This window comes from Strongylocentrotus purpuratus, unplaced genomic scaffold, assembly GCF_000002235.5.
Source record: "Strongylocentrotus purpuratus isolate Spur 01 unplaced genomic scaffold, Spur_5.0 spur5_contig_850, whole genome shotgun sequence".
Classification (NCBI taxonomy): domain Eukaryota; kingdom Metazoa; phylum Echinodermata; class Echinoidea; order Camarodonta; family Strongylocentrotidae; genus Strongylocentrotus; species Strongylocentrotus purpuratus.
Genome location: NW_022145558.1, coordinates 1,100,755 through 1,115,220, shown reverse-complemented (window position 1 = coordinate 1,115,220; position 14,466 = coordinate 1,100,755). Strand labels below are relative to the sequence as shown.

Sequence of the window (14,466 nt, the reverse complement as noted above, 5' to 3'; positions counted from 1 at the left end):
AAAGGGTTTCATATAAAACACAAACCCACTCTGCTCCGCCACGTACTGCGCGATCTGGCCCTGTACTGAAACCCCTTTCTACAGCTACGTTCTTGCACCCTGTAAATGCACACTGTAACTGCAGCCAATAAATAACGACAGGTTGACAATGGTTTTTACGGTAGTGTTTCTTTCATTCTTCATTTCTTTGACTCCTTTCTTTTAACTCCGTTCTTTTCACCCCGTGAAAACTGTGAGAAAACAAACAACAAAAGGGCATTAATTAAAGGATGCAATAATAATTACAGGTTCCTTATCCATGTAATAATTACAGGTTCCTTAATACAAATTTAGGAGTGACCCATAGGCATTATACCAAAACTTGCCATTTACTTAACCTTACTATTTCTTTCTTTGTGTTTCCTGAATAGTCTTCACACTTGTATAAATTAATATAACCTAAATTCTTATACACAGATTCATCAACATAAATTCTTATACATAGATTCACCAGCATGAATTCTTATACATGGGCACCTGTCTCAAAGTTATGTCATAAATATCATGATTATACACATATTTCCCACAACTTAAACACTGCAAGTTTAAGTACTGACCTTCTTGCCTCCTTTTAGTCAATTAACTTGTCTGCAGCTATGAAGATGTTGCAGATATTCATCGATTTGTCTACAACATCAGATCGTCCATGTTTGTCTTTTTTTTTGTTTTCAATGATATTTTATTTTCTCCATTGCTTTTCACAAACAATAACAAAATCAATACATAAAATAATCTGCATGTTAATATTATTATATAGAATATGATTTTACATTCACATCTAAATAATACAAATGAAATTTTACTATTTACATCAAATAAAGCATGAAACATGCATGCATGAAGAAGGCATGAACATAACAAGACATTTAAGAGAAGAAAAAAAGAAGAAGAAAAAAAAGGGAAAAAAAATACTTACATACACACATACACACACGTGCACAGACACTCACACAAACACCCACTTAAAACATGCCTACATTTTGTGGGAATCTCGACCATTATATCAGCCATGTCCATTTCATTGCTTCTATTCGCCTTCCTTATTTTATTTATTCTGCACGAAGCTATTCTAAATTGTCCCACTTTCTAAAATGATATGTGAGTGTACCTCGGTCCCCAGCTAATTTCTTCTCCTCCTTTCTATTTTCTAATAATCTTTTCTTAATCTCCAAATAAGTTGGTGGTTTTTGTCTATTTTTACTATCTATAAATATCATATATTTTATCAAAATTATGATATGATTTAATAACTGTTCCTTCCCTATGTTAAACTCAACTATCCCTACATGGATACCTTTCCAATTTATATTTGTAATTTCTACTAAATTAAATGAATTCCCACACTCTTCCCAAATTGGTTTTACTTTCTCACAAAGACAAAATAAATGCTCGTAAGTTTCCTCATATTTACCACAAAAAGAACATAAATTACTATTAACCATTTTAAATTTATATAAATGTAATTTGGTATATATAATATTATAAAGCATTTTAAATTGAAATTCTCTAAGCTTACTATTCAATGTGCACTTTCTAAGTCTTAAAAATATTAATTGTATATCTTTTCCATGAATATTATAAGTCTGTTCTAAATGTCGTTCTGCATATGATTTTTCTACTTTCTTATTTAATAAAAAAGCGTATATAATCTTTGAAACTCTGTCTATAAAAGTCTGTCACCGAAGATGGCGCTCTAACCTTTTGGTCGACTAACTCAAATACACTTACACACACACACACACACACACACGATGTATTTTTTATACACACCAGCGCTTTGTCCATCTCGTCGGGTTGTGAAGGAAAGCTATATCTGTACTGTGGCCTTGCTGAGTAATTTATAGGACTTATTGTACTTTCGAGTATTATATGTATTATTTGATATAATGATAATCATTATTGTTATATCATTAATATATTTTATCATTATGATTAGCATTAATTATTATTAGTTATTATTATCATTAATATTCATAATATGACGTCTTCGACGATGCCTTGTTCTCGTTCGCGTACTGAATTCTTATTTTTCTTCTTCCACAAAATCTCATTCGTTCTGCACGCCGTTCTTGAAATTCTAATCCAAATCCCTTCCCCAAGTGTAATTCCTTTCAAACTTCTTAGGCATATTAATGTCTTTCATATAGTCAAGGTCTTCTGATTCTACGTTTTCCCCACCTAGGGCCCTTAAGCGGATGGTTGGATGCTAATCTGAGGGTTATTTAATGCTTAAAACCCCTGAGCTTCTGGGGTCTCGGCCCCCTGGACCTCACGCCAATTAGTGTCCTGCCAGTGTCACAATTCAAAATATGTTCATCTGACCGTAATTATATGCCTACAACCCCTAAGTTTCTGGGCCTCCACCCCCTCGACCCCACCAAGGGCGCTAAAGCGGGCCCCTACATGCTTGTCTGACCGTTATAAAATTCCTAAAACCCCTAAGCTTCTGGGGGCTCCGCCCCCTGGACCCCACGCCAATTAGTTACCTGCCAGTGTCACAAATAAGGTATAATTATGCTCATGTGAAGAAATTAAATGCCTTATGGAGCTCTCACACTCTGCCGTCTAGGCCTACCGTCCACCTGCCGGGCTATTAAAAAACAACAGAGTCCAGAACGTTGGGTTTTGAGCGAACTTGTCCCCGGCCGCAAAAAAAAAAATCGTAAAATTAATCTTTTCACCGTTTCGTTGCCATCTTCTGACCGTTCTCACCGGGCGCATACCGGGTGTTGAACGTGCTTCTACCGTCTTCACCGCCCAGATTGACTTTTGTTGAAAATTTTGGCCGTTTCCATACCGGGCCCATATCGGGTCTCGAACGTGTGCACCGGGTTTGTAGCAGCCACCTACCAGTCACTTAGCGTCCCCTCACCGCTCGGAGCGTCCTGTGAGCGAGTCCCCGGACTGCTGACGTCATGACACGACTGCCATAAATACCCCGATTTTTTTGCCCGTTCATCACCGTTCTGTAACGGGTTATGAGCGTGTTGTGAACGTGTTCATACAGTGTGACCGTTTTCATAACGTATTCATACCGTCCTCATACCGTTCAGCACCGTCCTCTTGCCGCTTACTTGCGGCCGGTGCCAGCCGGCCAAAGTTTTGAACATGCCCAAAACTTTCGCCGGGTCCCACCGGGTGTAAATAAGCGCCAACGCCCTATTAACGTGTTGCCCGCTTTGATAACGAACCACCGTGTGCCCTCGCCGTTCTCTACCGTCCGCAGACATTTTCGCGCACGGTGGCACACGGTAGGCCTACACGGCAGAGTGTGAGAGTCACTTAAAGCCCTGAGCTTCCGGGGCTCTGCCCCCGAACCCAACTAATGGCCCTAAGGCGGGCCCCTGGATGCTCATCTGACCGTTATCTATTGCTTAACACCCCTGGACCTCCGGGGGCTCCGCCTCCTGGACCCCACGCCAATTCGTGACCTGCCAGTGTCACAAATAAGGTTAAAAAATATGATCATCTGACGATTACTTTATGTATAAAATCTCTGAGCTTCTTGGGGCTCCGCCCCCTGGACCCAACACCAATTTGTGTCCTGCCAGTGTCACAAATAAGGTATCAAAATTTTCTCATCCGACCGTTTTTTATTGCCCAAAACCCTGAGCTTCTGGGGGCTCCGCCCCCTGGAACCCATGTAAATTTGTGACCCGCCAGTGTCACAAATAAGGTGTAAAATATGCTCATCTGACGATAATTTAATGTATAAAACCCCTGAGCTTCTGGGGGCTCCACCCCCTGGACCCAACAACAATTTGTGTCCTGCCAGTGTCACAAATAAGGTATGAAATATGATCATCTGAAGATAATTTAATATATAAAACCCCTGAGCTTCTTGGGGCTTCGCCCCCTGGACCTAACGCCAATTCGTGACCTGCCAGTGTCACAAATAAGGTATAAAATTATGCTCATCCGACGATAATTTGATGTATAAAACACCTGAGCTCCGCCCCCTGGACCGAGTGGCGGATCCAGGGGAGGGGGACGTGTAAGGGGGGGCATTCAAGGGGGAGGATGCGATTTTTCAAATTTCCGAGGGCCAACAAAAAAAATGAGTGCTCACTACCACCCCCCCCCCCCCCTGTTACAACCACAAATGTAATAACGCCCACAAATGTAATAACACTTTACCCACAAATGTAATAATTTTGAATCAACCACAAATGGGGGTGTTACACCCACAAATGTAATAATGCCCACAAATGTAATAACGCCCACAAATGTTATAACACTTTACCCACAAATGTAATAACGCCCACAAATGTAATAACACTTTACCCACAAATGTAATAATTTTGAATCAACCACAAATGGGGGTGTTACACCCACAAATGTAATAATGCCCACAAATGTAATAACGCCCACAAATGTTATAACACTTTACCCACAAATGTAATAACACCCCCCCCCCCCCCCCCCCCCCCCACTGAGCGAAAAATTGGCCGGCACGATTTTCAAATTTCAGCACACTAAATTTCAAATTGATTTCAAATTTGGGCCCCCACCCCTAAGAAATCCTGGATCCGCGCCTGACTTACTTAGCCTACACTTTAGCGTTAGATCTAGACTAAAACCTATAGTCTAGTTCCAACAGTATTAAAGTCCAAGTCCACACAAAACTTGATTTCACCATGCCTTTGCCCAGGTTATATGATTTGTTTTTATATATATTGCGTGCATGACATTTCACAAAATCTTTTATGAATTTTGAAGAATTGATACTATTTTCTGAATATTGTATATTCAAGAAAGATGATTTGTTGATTTTTCAATAAAGGAGGAATTTTAATTTCGTTGCCGCGGCCACAGTTGAACTACAGATAACACAACTTTGTATAATTATCTCAAGTAGAGAACGTTTAAAAGAACAAATGTTCTCGGTTATCCATTTCATTTTTTTACGACAAGAAACTAGATTTTATATTTACTTTAACAGTATTTACTTTCCTTATAGTAAAACCTAGGATGTGTCAATATCACATGAAAAACACGATGTAATGATAATGATTCTGTATATATAGGGTTTGATACATCTGTATATGCGCTATTGTTTAGTCCCTATTATTGTTCCCGACTCTCGCCTTGCAAAAATAAATGAGCAGAAACAGTATGAAAAATTGTTATCACATGACTGTGACGATTTGGACGGATATCATGTAGCCAGGGTAATAACCACATTATTATTGATACTGCTGTTCATGCGGGCCCTGCAATTGTTATTACTCCATCTTTGCTACAACAATTTGGTTGTCGAGAGGGAATATGTGGCCAAAACACCTTGCCCAAGGATATAAACAGTAGCTCTCATAAGGAACGAACCTTTTGTATGAGAGTCGAAAGTCCTCACCAATATACCACTATGCGCTAGAATGTTGTTTGGATATTCAGAAGCTGGTAAATATCTTTTGATATTGTTTTTAAATATAATATTATCAATATTCTCTTTAATCTTCATAATGAAGGGAAGTAAAAACAAAATGTTCCTAACTTGTGTTCGGATGATTTACCAAAGAGGGAGAGGGAAGTATTCTCACGAAACAACCTTGTATATTTAGGTGTTCCCATCCTTTAACAACTTTTAAGGAGATAACATACTTGTTTTCATTTGATTTCGTCCCGGAACTTCCTAATCTTGCACATCTCATAGTCAATTCCGTCTTTTGGCATTCATTTTAAAAAAAAACTTTGTTCAATCAATTTCATTATTTCGCATCAACTTTCGTCAAAGTTAAATCAAGTTGTACTGGGACATGAGGAATGGGGATGATTGTTTTAAACGAGATCGCATTTATTTGTTTAATTGCATTTTTTTATCTAGTTGCAAAACTATCACTAGTATTTTTGCTTCTTTCCCCGACGGTGTCACTCATTTGGTTTGTATAAATTAATGTTTTTAATTTTGTTTTTATTATGTAAACCTCAACTTTGCCACCTAGATGTGTTTATATGTGCTTTTGAATTGTATGCGAATATAGAACAGGAAACGAAAACAAGTAATAACTTGATTTCACGTCGGTTTATTTGACTGTTCGTATTAATTAGTGTTAAAAGACCGTGTCTAAACTTCCACGTTGTTATAATAACCACACAGGAGGCGTGAACTTGAATTAGCTTCCCTTTAATAGTTGTGGCGCTGTAAAGCACATTCAACAATCGTGTGAATCCTTATATAAATGAAGAAAAAACTAGGATCAACCAACATGGTTGAAGTACCTTCGTACGGTCTTGTTTTGCGCTGTAGCGAAAGGGCTGAAAGTCTCAGTTCAGGTAAAAAGGGTAATTATTCTGCCACGTAACAAATACGGGTAAAAAAAGGTCATGCCTTGACATCCCAACCCCCTAAGCGTGACGGAATGTCACAAAAAATACAATCTAACATGATTTAAGACTAAATGGAACACTTATAAGATCAAAGAGAAATACAATGAAATCACTATCCTCTATAAATTGCCCATTAATAGCAGTTTTTCTTCAAGCTGTTCAAATGTCCAGTGATCAACAGTTCTTGAACCTTTAAATGTCTAAACGTTCATCTCACTTCATCAGGGATACAAGTTTTGTAACCGGCCTGGTGGCACGCGTCCCATCTGCGTATTTCACTTCGACGACTCTAACAAGGCCATCCTGTCCACGCTGAGTCCTGACTACCTCGGCCATCTTCCACGACCCGCGCTTTCTGTCATCACCGATGACGAGGACGATATCGTTCTCTTCCACGTTGTCTGAAGATCGTTGCCACTTCTGACGTGGTGCCAACTTGTGGGTATACTCCATCCATCTACGCCAAAAACCCTCCACCATTGTATTACACAGTTCACGACGTTTCCGTAGATCTCCCTTGTAGTCCTCACAAGGAATATCAGGGCAGTTCAGATCTCCTCTCCCAATGAGAAAGTGATTGGGAGTCAGCGGTGGATGATCGAGAGGCGACGATGACATCGCAGTCAGGGGACGGCTGTTAATGAGCCCTGAAATCTTGCAGAAAACAGTCTCACATTCTACGAAGGTAAGACGGTCAACCTTCACAAGTTGCCTCGTAGCTTTCTTTACTTCTTGGACCATGCGCTCAACTGCCCCTTGGTGGTGGGGTCCTCCCGGTGGTCCGAACTTCCACTCAACCTTATAACGTTGACAGTGCTCCCGGACCTGCGTTTGGTTCGGCTTAATGTTCAGCTCATTGATCGTGTTGTCAGCCCCTCGGAAACAAGTAGCATTGTCACTAACCATCATGGCTGGTGCTCCTCTAATACTGACAAACCTTTCCAAAGCTTGAAGGAATGCCTGAGTTGATAGGTCTTGGACTACTGTCAGGTGGACAGCCCTGGTAACCGCACATGTGAATAAGGCACCATATCCCTTGGTCGTGGTATTACGATTCAGTTTCACCATTACTGGGCCTAGGTAGTCCACCAAGGTGGTCTTGAAGGGTGGCGAACATGGGCTGACCCGAAACTCCTGTAAATCAGCCATTCTCTGGTGCGTCGGTTTGCCTCTATGCCGTCTGCAAGTGATGCAACAGCGTACAACACGTCGTGCAATGTTCATGTCCCCCACTACCCAGAACTTCTTCCGAACCTCATTTGCTGTCCGCAAATGACCACCATGAAGGGCATGTAGATGTCTATCGCATACCAGGAGGAAGCTGATATGACTCTTCTTCGGAAGAAGATATGGATGGCGAATGTCATACGACAGCGGTGCTCTACCTAGACGTCCACCAACACGGTACACTTCACAGTCCTCATCGAAGAATGGGTCCAGCTTCTGTATATTGGAATCTTGGAAGTTTATCTCCTTCTGAGCTTGTCTGACCCAATACAGTTCTGCCTCTTTGATCATTCTTTGGGATGGCCATTCAGAGATCTGCCGGAGGAATTGCTTCAGCCGTTGATTCCGGGGAAGTTCCTTGAGGGATTACACCCTCGCTGTGACCATATGTAGCTTTGACCAGCTGGAGAACTTGGTAGCATCAACAATCGGGGAATTCTTGGACACAGCATTCATAGTTACTGAGAGGATCTTGGTGTTTCGACAGTGAAACATCTTCCGTTCAGGATCTCCCGGTTTGAAAGAAACATTTTCTAGTGTCCTCGGCCAAGAATGAGGAGGTAGTCTCAAGTACTTTGGGCCTTTGATGACCTCCTGCATGTCTGTAACAACGCCTCCTCTGGAAATGAGATCAACAGTATTTTGATCCGACGGAACGTAGGCGATATCCCTGTAGGGGTCAAATTCAGATGTGATCTCACCGACTCTATGAGCGACGTAAGATCGGAAGGTCTTAGACTGCCCTCTAAGCCAACTAATCGCTGTCATGCTGTCTGTCCACATCCATCCGACTATGCTGAAGCGTAGAGCATCTCTGATGGTGATCATCCATCTGGATAGAAGGAGAAGAGCTTGTAGCTCCTTCCGAGGCATGCTTGTCTGTTTCGGAGGTGTCACTCTAGATCTGGCACAGACGAAGGATAGATGAGCTTCTTGGCTGTCAGCATGTGACCATCTCAGCCACACTGCAAAACCCATGGCGTCCTCTGAAGCATCACTGACACCATGCATGGACACTATGGGTAGGGGTCTCGTTCCCCTATAAGGCTCTGATATCAAACATCTTGGGATCTCAATGCCGTCCATCTCATTAAGGTCTCTGTTGATCTTACTCATCATGGAGTATAGCTCACTGCCTTGGTCAAGAGGGGAGTCCCAGTCAAGGTCCAACTGCCACAACCTTTGAAGAAGAATCTTGGGGCGTACCAACAGTCCGGAAAGCATTCCAAAAACATCGTAATAGGATGCCGTTTGAGCAAGAATCTTCCGCTTGGTGAGGGTAGTATCCTCGGAGGGTTTGACCTTCTTCACTCTCAGTGTGTCCTTAGATAGATCCCAGCTGGTACCTAGGACTGTAGCAGTGTCTGTGTTTTCTGTCTCATCACAGACCTTCTTAACATTAGACTGCCACTTCCTTAAGTTGAAGTTTCCTTTCTTCAATGTCTCCGTCAGCTTGGACTTCAACTCTAGAGCTTCCTCAGCATTACTAACTGACTCGTTCAGGTCGTTCATATAGAATTGCTCGACGATTACTCTCTGTATCTTGTCATCATCTGGTGCATGCTCACGAGCCACATGTCTGAGGCTGATGATTGCTGCGGTTGGAGAGGGTTTATCCCCGAAAGTGACTGTTGTAAGCTCAAAGACTTGTATGGGATGGTTTGGATTCTCTCTGAAAACGAACCTGTGGAACCGAGCATCCTCTGGTGAAATCTTTATAGCCTGGAACATATTGGATATGTCTGCGATCATGCCCACTTCATTTTCACGGAACCGGAGGGCTACCTCGAAAAGGTTCGAGTTAACATTCTCTTCTTTGATGAGACAGTCATTCAGGGAACGCCCTTGGAACTTCGCCTTACCATCGTAAACTACCCGGACTGGAGTTGTTTTTGAGTCTTTAACAACCCCAAAGTGGGGAAGAAACCACATCCTTCTGCCTACATCCCTGTCTTGTTGCAACTCATCCTGTGTAACCTGCCGGGAGACACCCCTTTCCAATTGGTCTCTCATTTGCCGGCAATAGACCTCCCACTCATTAGACCGGTCTCGGAACTGGTTCTCCAGGCTTTTCTGCCTTTTAACTGCGTAGTCATAGTTGTCTGGTAGTTCTTCCGGAGATCGCTTCCAGGGTAAGCGAACCTCATAAGAGCCATCTGGTAGTTGAGTAACACTCTTCTGCATGGATTCAGTTCCTTTCTCGTCATCAGAGAAGCATTTACATTTCCTGGGCTCCAAACCAGCTGTCTCGAGTCCAATGAACTCCTCCAGGGATCCTGAAGCAGCTACACTGACGTAGTTGAGGAGTGGTGCTGCATTAGCTGATGGGCCTCCTTGAACAAACCAACCTAGAGGACATTTAACCGCAACTGGCTCATCTGGTCTGCTTCCCCTGATGTACTGTTCCCATACCATAAGGTGAGTATTGTCCACTCCAAGCAGCAGATCAATGACTGGTGATGGGGCCACATCTATTTCTACACCTGTCAAGTGGTCATAGGACTGTAGATGCTCAGGGAAAATGACAGGTGTATTCCCGCATGGCTTATCTATCTCAGTAGCTGTCAACGGATAAGACCAACTCCTTTGTAAATCCTTAATCTCACAATCAAGGACTCTCAGCTTCCGCTTGATATTACTGCCGCCAACAAGGCTAAGGTCTTGATCCTGGAAAAGATCACCCTCCATTCTGGGAAAGATTCCTGTTCTCACGAGTGTGGCCTGACTGCCTCCATCCAACAGAATGCGTACTAGGTGTCGTTTGCTGCCACATCGTAGATATCCCATCACGGTAGGTAAGGTAGCTTGCAGTTTCCCTACATGGTTGATTGCAGGAACATGTACGGCACTGTTAGACTGAGCGGGCCTCACAAAGTCTGCTTGGTTAGCATGGACACTTCTCTGATCCTCATATCTGGCATCACCACGGGCTTTGGGACAGATGGCGGGAAAGTGCTCGTCACTACCACATGACTGAACACGGCACGGAAAATGAACTGGCAGGAGCTGTGGTTATAAGGTGGTTTCCCTGCAATACAGTTGTTATGACCACAACGGAAACATACACCATTTGCTTTCATGACTTCATACTTCTCCTTGAGTGTTAGGGCTTTGAACTTGTTGCAGTTCTTCAGGTAATGAGAGGAGTTCTTAGGATGTAGAGGACATTTTGGGATATCACGAGCGTATGAAGGAGCCTCCCTGGAGTCCCAAGACACGGCTGCAGTCAAGGACTCTGAAACTCTCTTTGGCTCAATACTATCTGCGATGCTGGATTTGGATTTCTCCATAAGAATTTGCTGCCGAAACAGCCATTTGCTTAATCCTGAAATGGAGTCATCAGCATTCTCATCCCGAACACTTTTGTAGTAGTCCATTCTGTGTTCCTCCGGGAGTTTTAGTTTTATTTGGCTAAGCATGATTCTGCTGTTGAGCTCCCCAGCCAGGCCGATGGTCTCTGCCTGGCACTCAAAGTTCTGAAGTACCTGGATGAATCGCGCCATTGCTGGAAGATTCACCTTTCCTTTATATTCGTATGGCTTGAGACCATCCAAATCTTGTAGCAAACTGTCCACCACTCGGTCCTTGTCATCAAAGCGTTCATCCAGCATCTCCCATGCCCTCGCTACTCTTGAACAGCTTTTGAACAAGTTTCTCTCCCTTTGAGACACCATTGACTCCGCTAACTGGAAAAACATTCAATTTCTGACAATTCCCTTGTGCAGTGTTGGAACATTTCCTTGTATCTCCGGTAATCTTTGATGTCACCATTAAATGATGGTAGTTTCAGTCTCGCCATCCTAGGGGCACAGGCACCTGCAGATTGATTCTGAAAGGAGGTGCGGAGAGGAGAGCTTGGGAGTGTCACGTTCTGCTGTTGCTCGGATGTCTGCTGTACTGATGGTGGCGACAACTGCTTGCTGAGAACTCTCCCACCAGCATTTAACTTCTGGACAAAGTCTGTCTCGCAGTTGGTCATCCAGACTTCCTCAGCCTCAAATTCCTCGTCATTCTCTATGACCTGTACAAGCTCTGCATGCTTCCCTTCCACCTTTACAAACTGTTCTTCAGCCTTGCTGATGTACTGCTTTAGAAGACTAAGGTCTGCAGATTCATCGGAGAGATTGACAATGGATGTTAATGTCCTCGTCAATTGTCCCTTCAGATTTCTCCTCACCAGCTTTAGAGTCTTCATGTCAGTCGTCTTCAGTTGATAGTTATACAGCCTGATTGTTGAAGAATGTTATAAGACCGTGTCTAAACTTCCACGTTGTTATAATAACCACACAGGAGGCGTGAACTTGAATTAGCTTCCCTTTAATAGTTGTGGCGCTGTAAAGCACATTCAACAATCGTGTGAATCCTTCAGTTTTTGCATATAAATGAAGAAAAAACTAGGATCAACCAACATGGTTGAAGTACCTTCGTATGGTCTTGTTTTGCGCTGTAGCGAAAGTGCTGATAGTCTCAGTTCAGGTAAAAAAAAAAAAAGGGTAATTATTCTGCCGCGTAACAAATACGGGAAAAAATAATGTCATGTCTTGACATCTAGCAAAGAGAGATAGATAGACTAGAAAATTCTCATGATCAACGACGATGTATTATTAGTATTCTTATTTGTTCATCGTCTCTACAATGCTATTTGAATAAACAACATGTTTAAATGTTATGCTACGTTTACACTATGTTCCCGATGGCCACGGCAGTCCCGTTTGACCGAAACGTAGTGTGCCGTTGGATTTGGGCAATATTTCTCTCTGTGTTCAAGTTTTGTTAGGTCTTGTCAAGTTTTCTCACGGTCTTACATGGTATTCGTGACGGGTCGTGCGGGGAAAGGGGCTGTTGAGTCCCGGAGGCTCCAAGGTGCACTACGATTCGGCCCCGGTCTACCACGGATGCCAGTACATTCCCTTCCGGCCCGTCACGTTCTGATGGGTCCCTCACGTTTCTCACGTTCTGATCAAGGTCTGACACGTTTTTTACGTTCTGTCAAGGCTTTGTACGGATGAAACGTAGACGCACGGCAGCTTTGGAGCACGTTTGTGCCGGCGGTATAAAAAGAAGATTTCCCAAGCAATAGCAATCATGGTATTCTGAGACCTCGCGTTGTGTCAGACCGTAGTAGAACGCAACGCGCCGTAGCGTGCCGGGCGCTTAAACCGTCCCACTACGGACCACCCCCAAGTTTTGTTACGGCCTATTACGGACTGTCACGTTTTGTTACGTTCACCCCGGTTTATTACGGCCTACTAGGTTTCTCATCCGCACCGTGACTGCCGTGGCAATTTTTTTGACAGTTTACAAATCTGACACGGTATCCACGGCAATCACGGCCTGTCACGTTTGCCCATACGGTCCCCCGCGTTGTGTCACGTCAATAGCGAGTTTTCGCTCAGCAACATACAGACCTTCGCGGACGCAGAGCACTCAGATTTACGGCCGTCGCACACAGACCGCCCTCGATACAAAGATAGATTCTAATTCCGCAATGAGTTTGCGAAAATTGCCTAATCCCGTTTCGTCCACGGTGACCTGAAACGTGGTTGCCGTGGCCGCCGGGAATATAGTGTAAACGTAGCATGTGTTAGAATATGGAAGGCATTGTTCTCAATTGCACCTGTTTTCCTTCTCCTTTCATGTTCTGCCCCTCTCCCTTTCTTGGTCTGTCTCTGCATATATATCTCTCTCTCTCTCTCTCTACTCTTTCACCCTCTCCCCCTCTCTCTCTCTCTCTCTCTTGCCTTGCCTCCCTCTTATTCTCTTACTCTGTCTTTGTATCTCTCTTTCGCTACTCTCCCCCTTTCCCGCCTCTTTTGTTCTGCCCGCTCTCCTTCTCTTGCTCTGTCTCTACATCTCTCTTTCTCTACATTCCCGCTTCTGGCTTTTATTCTGCCTCTTATTGTGTCTTCGGATGCTCTTTAATTTTCTCTAGCATTTCCCTTTGCCCTTTGTATTGTTATTTCACACCTACCAGGTTTGATTACTATCCTCTCTCCCTCCAAGTACATGCATTCAGATCCCTCTTTTTATATCTCTGTCCATCTCATTTTTTTTTACAGGACTATACCAGCAGGTTACGGCACATGGTCAATGGTCATATATTGTCTCAATCTATCTTCCTTAGATTCATAATGATGAAGGGGACACAATTTAAACTTGACATATGGATAGATCATAATGGGAGAAGCATTTTATAAAATAATATGATATCGTGTAATGCATTCTTCGTTATGTAAACCAATAGCATACGTATCACCTAATACGTCAAAGTGACGAATTCAAGTCTAGTTATTATTTATTGATTCTTCCTCGAATTTGTTCGCAGGTTATCTCAAGACTGAATAAAGCCATTATCATGAAACTTGCCATGATGATAGATCTTAGTCTAACTTAGAACTGCGTGACTTTTCATAGACTCAACGTCATCTTGACGTCATCCAGGCGCTATTTTGTGAAAATCAACTTATGATCATATTTTCATAACGGAAAGATATTTCTCATTCATAATTATCAAGATTAAGATCAATATCCGTCCGGTCAATTTCAGGTCAATAAACGTGCGCAAATGCGTGCGTGTGCGTTCGTCCGCGCGTTTACGCGCACGCAAAAATTTAAAATGCTCCATATCATCCTAACATTTTTTTGCATACGTTTTAGACCATATGAAGCATTTGACAACAAATCACGCACACGCGCATGCGCGCGCGTTTTTTGCGCGTAATGGCATTTTGTGAATATTGATTGCTGTTCTTCTAAATTTTGATATGTTCTAGCTGAGACAATTTTCTACAAATGCAGTGCCCACAATTGTCCAGTTTGACAAAGGTATCATGGTGTATTTTTGCGATTAAAGGAGGCATGTCAATTTTTCAC

General features: G+C 42.8%; 2 protein-coding genes across 2 annotated transcripts; both read right to left on the bottom strand.

Moving 5' to 3' along the window:
- Positions 1–6,579: 6,579 nt before the first annotated feature.
- Positions 6,580–7,884, bottom strand: LOC100892998. The gene has a single exon (XM_003730502.1). It carries the CDS (start codon positions 7,882–7,884, stop codon positions 6,580–6,582), a length of 1,305 nt encoding a protein of 434 aa, XP_003730550.1.
- A 75-nt stretch (positions 7,885–7,959) lies between these two features.
- Positions 7,960–10,380, bottom strand: LOC100892932. Its single transcript, XM_003730501.2, has one exon. The coding sequence runs from the start codon at positions 10,378–10,380 to the stop codon at positions 7,960–7,962; it is 2,421 nt and encodes an 806-aa protein (XP_003730549.2).
- Positions 10,381–14,466: the final 4,086 nt, after the last annotated feature.

What these genes read in the sequence shown, in the direction of transcription:
- LOC100892998 (XM_003730502.1), bottom strand. Translation starts at nt 7,884, where the DNA reads ATGATCAAAGAGGCAGAACTGTATTGGGTCAGACAAGCTCAGAAGGAG.
- LOC100892932 (XM_003730501.2), bottom strand. Translation starts at nt 10,380, where the DNA reads ATGGGATATCTACGATGTGGCAGCAAACGACACCTAGTACGCATTCTG.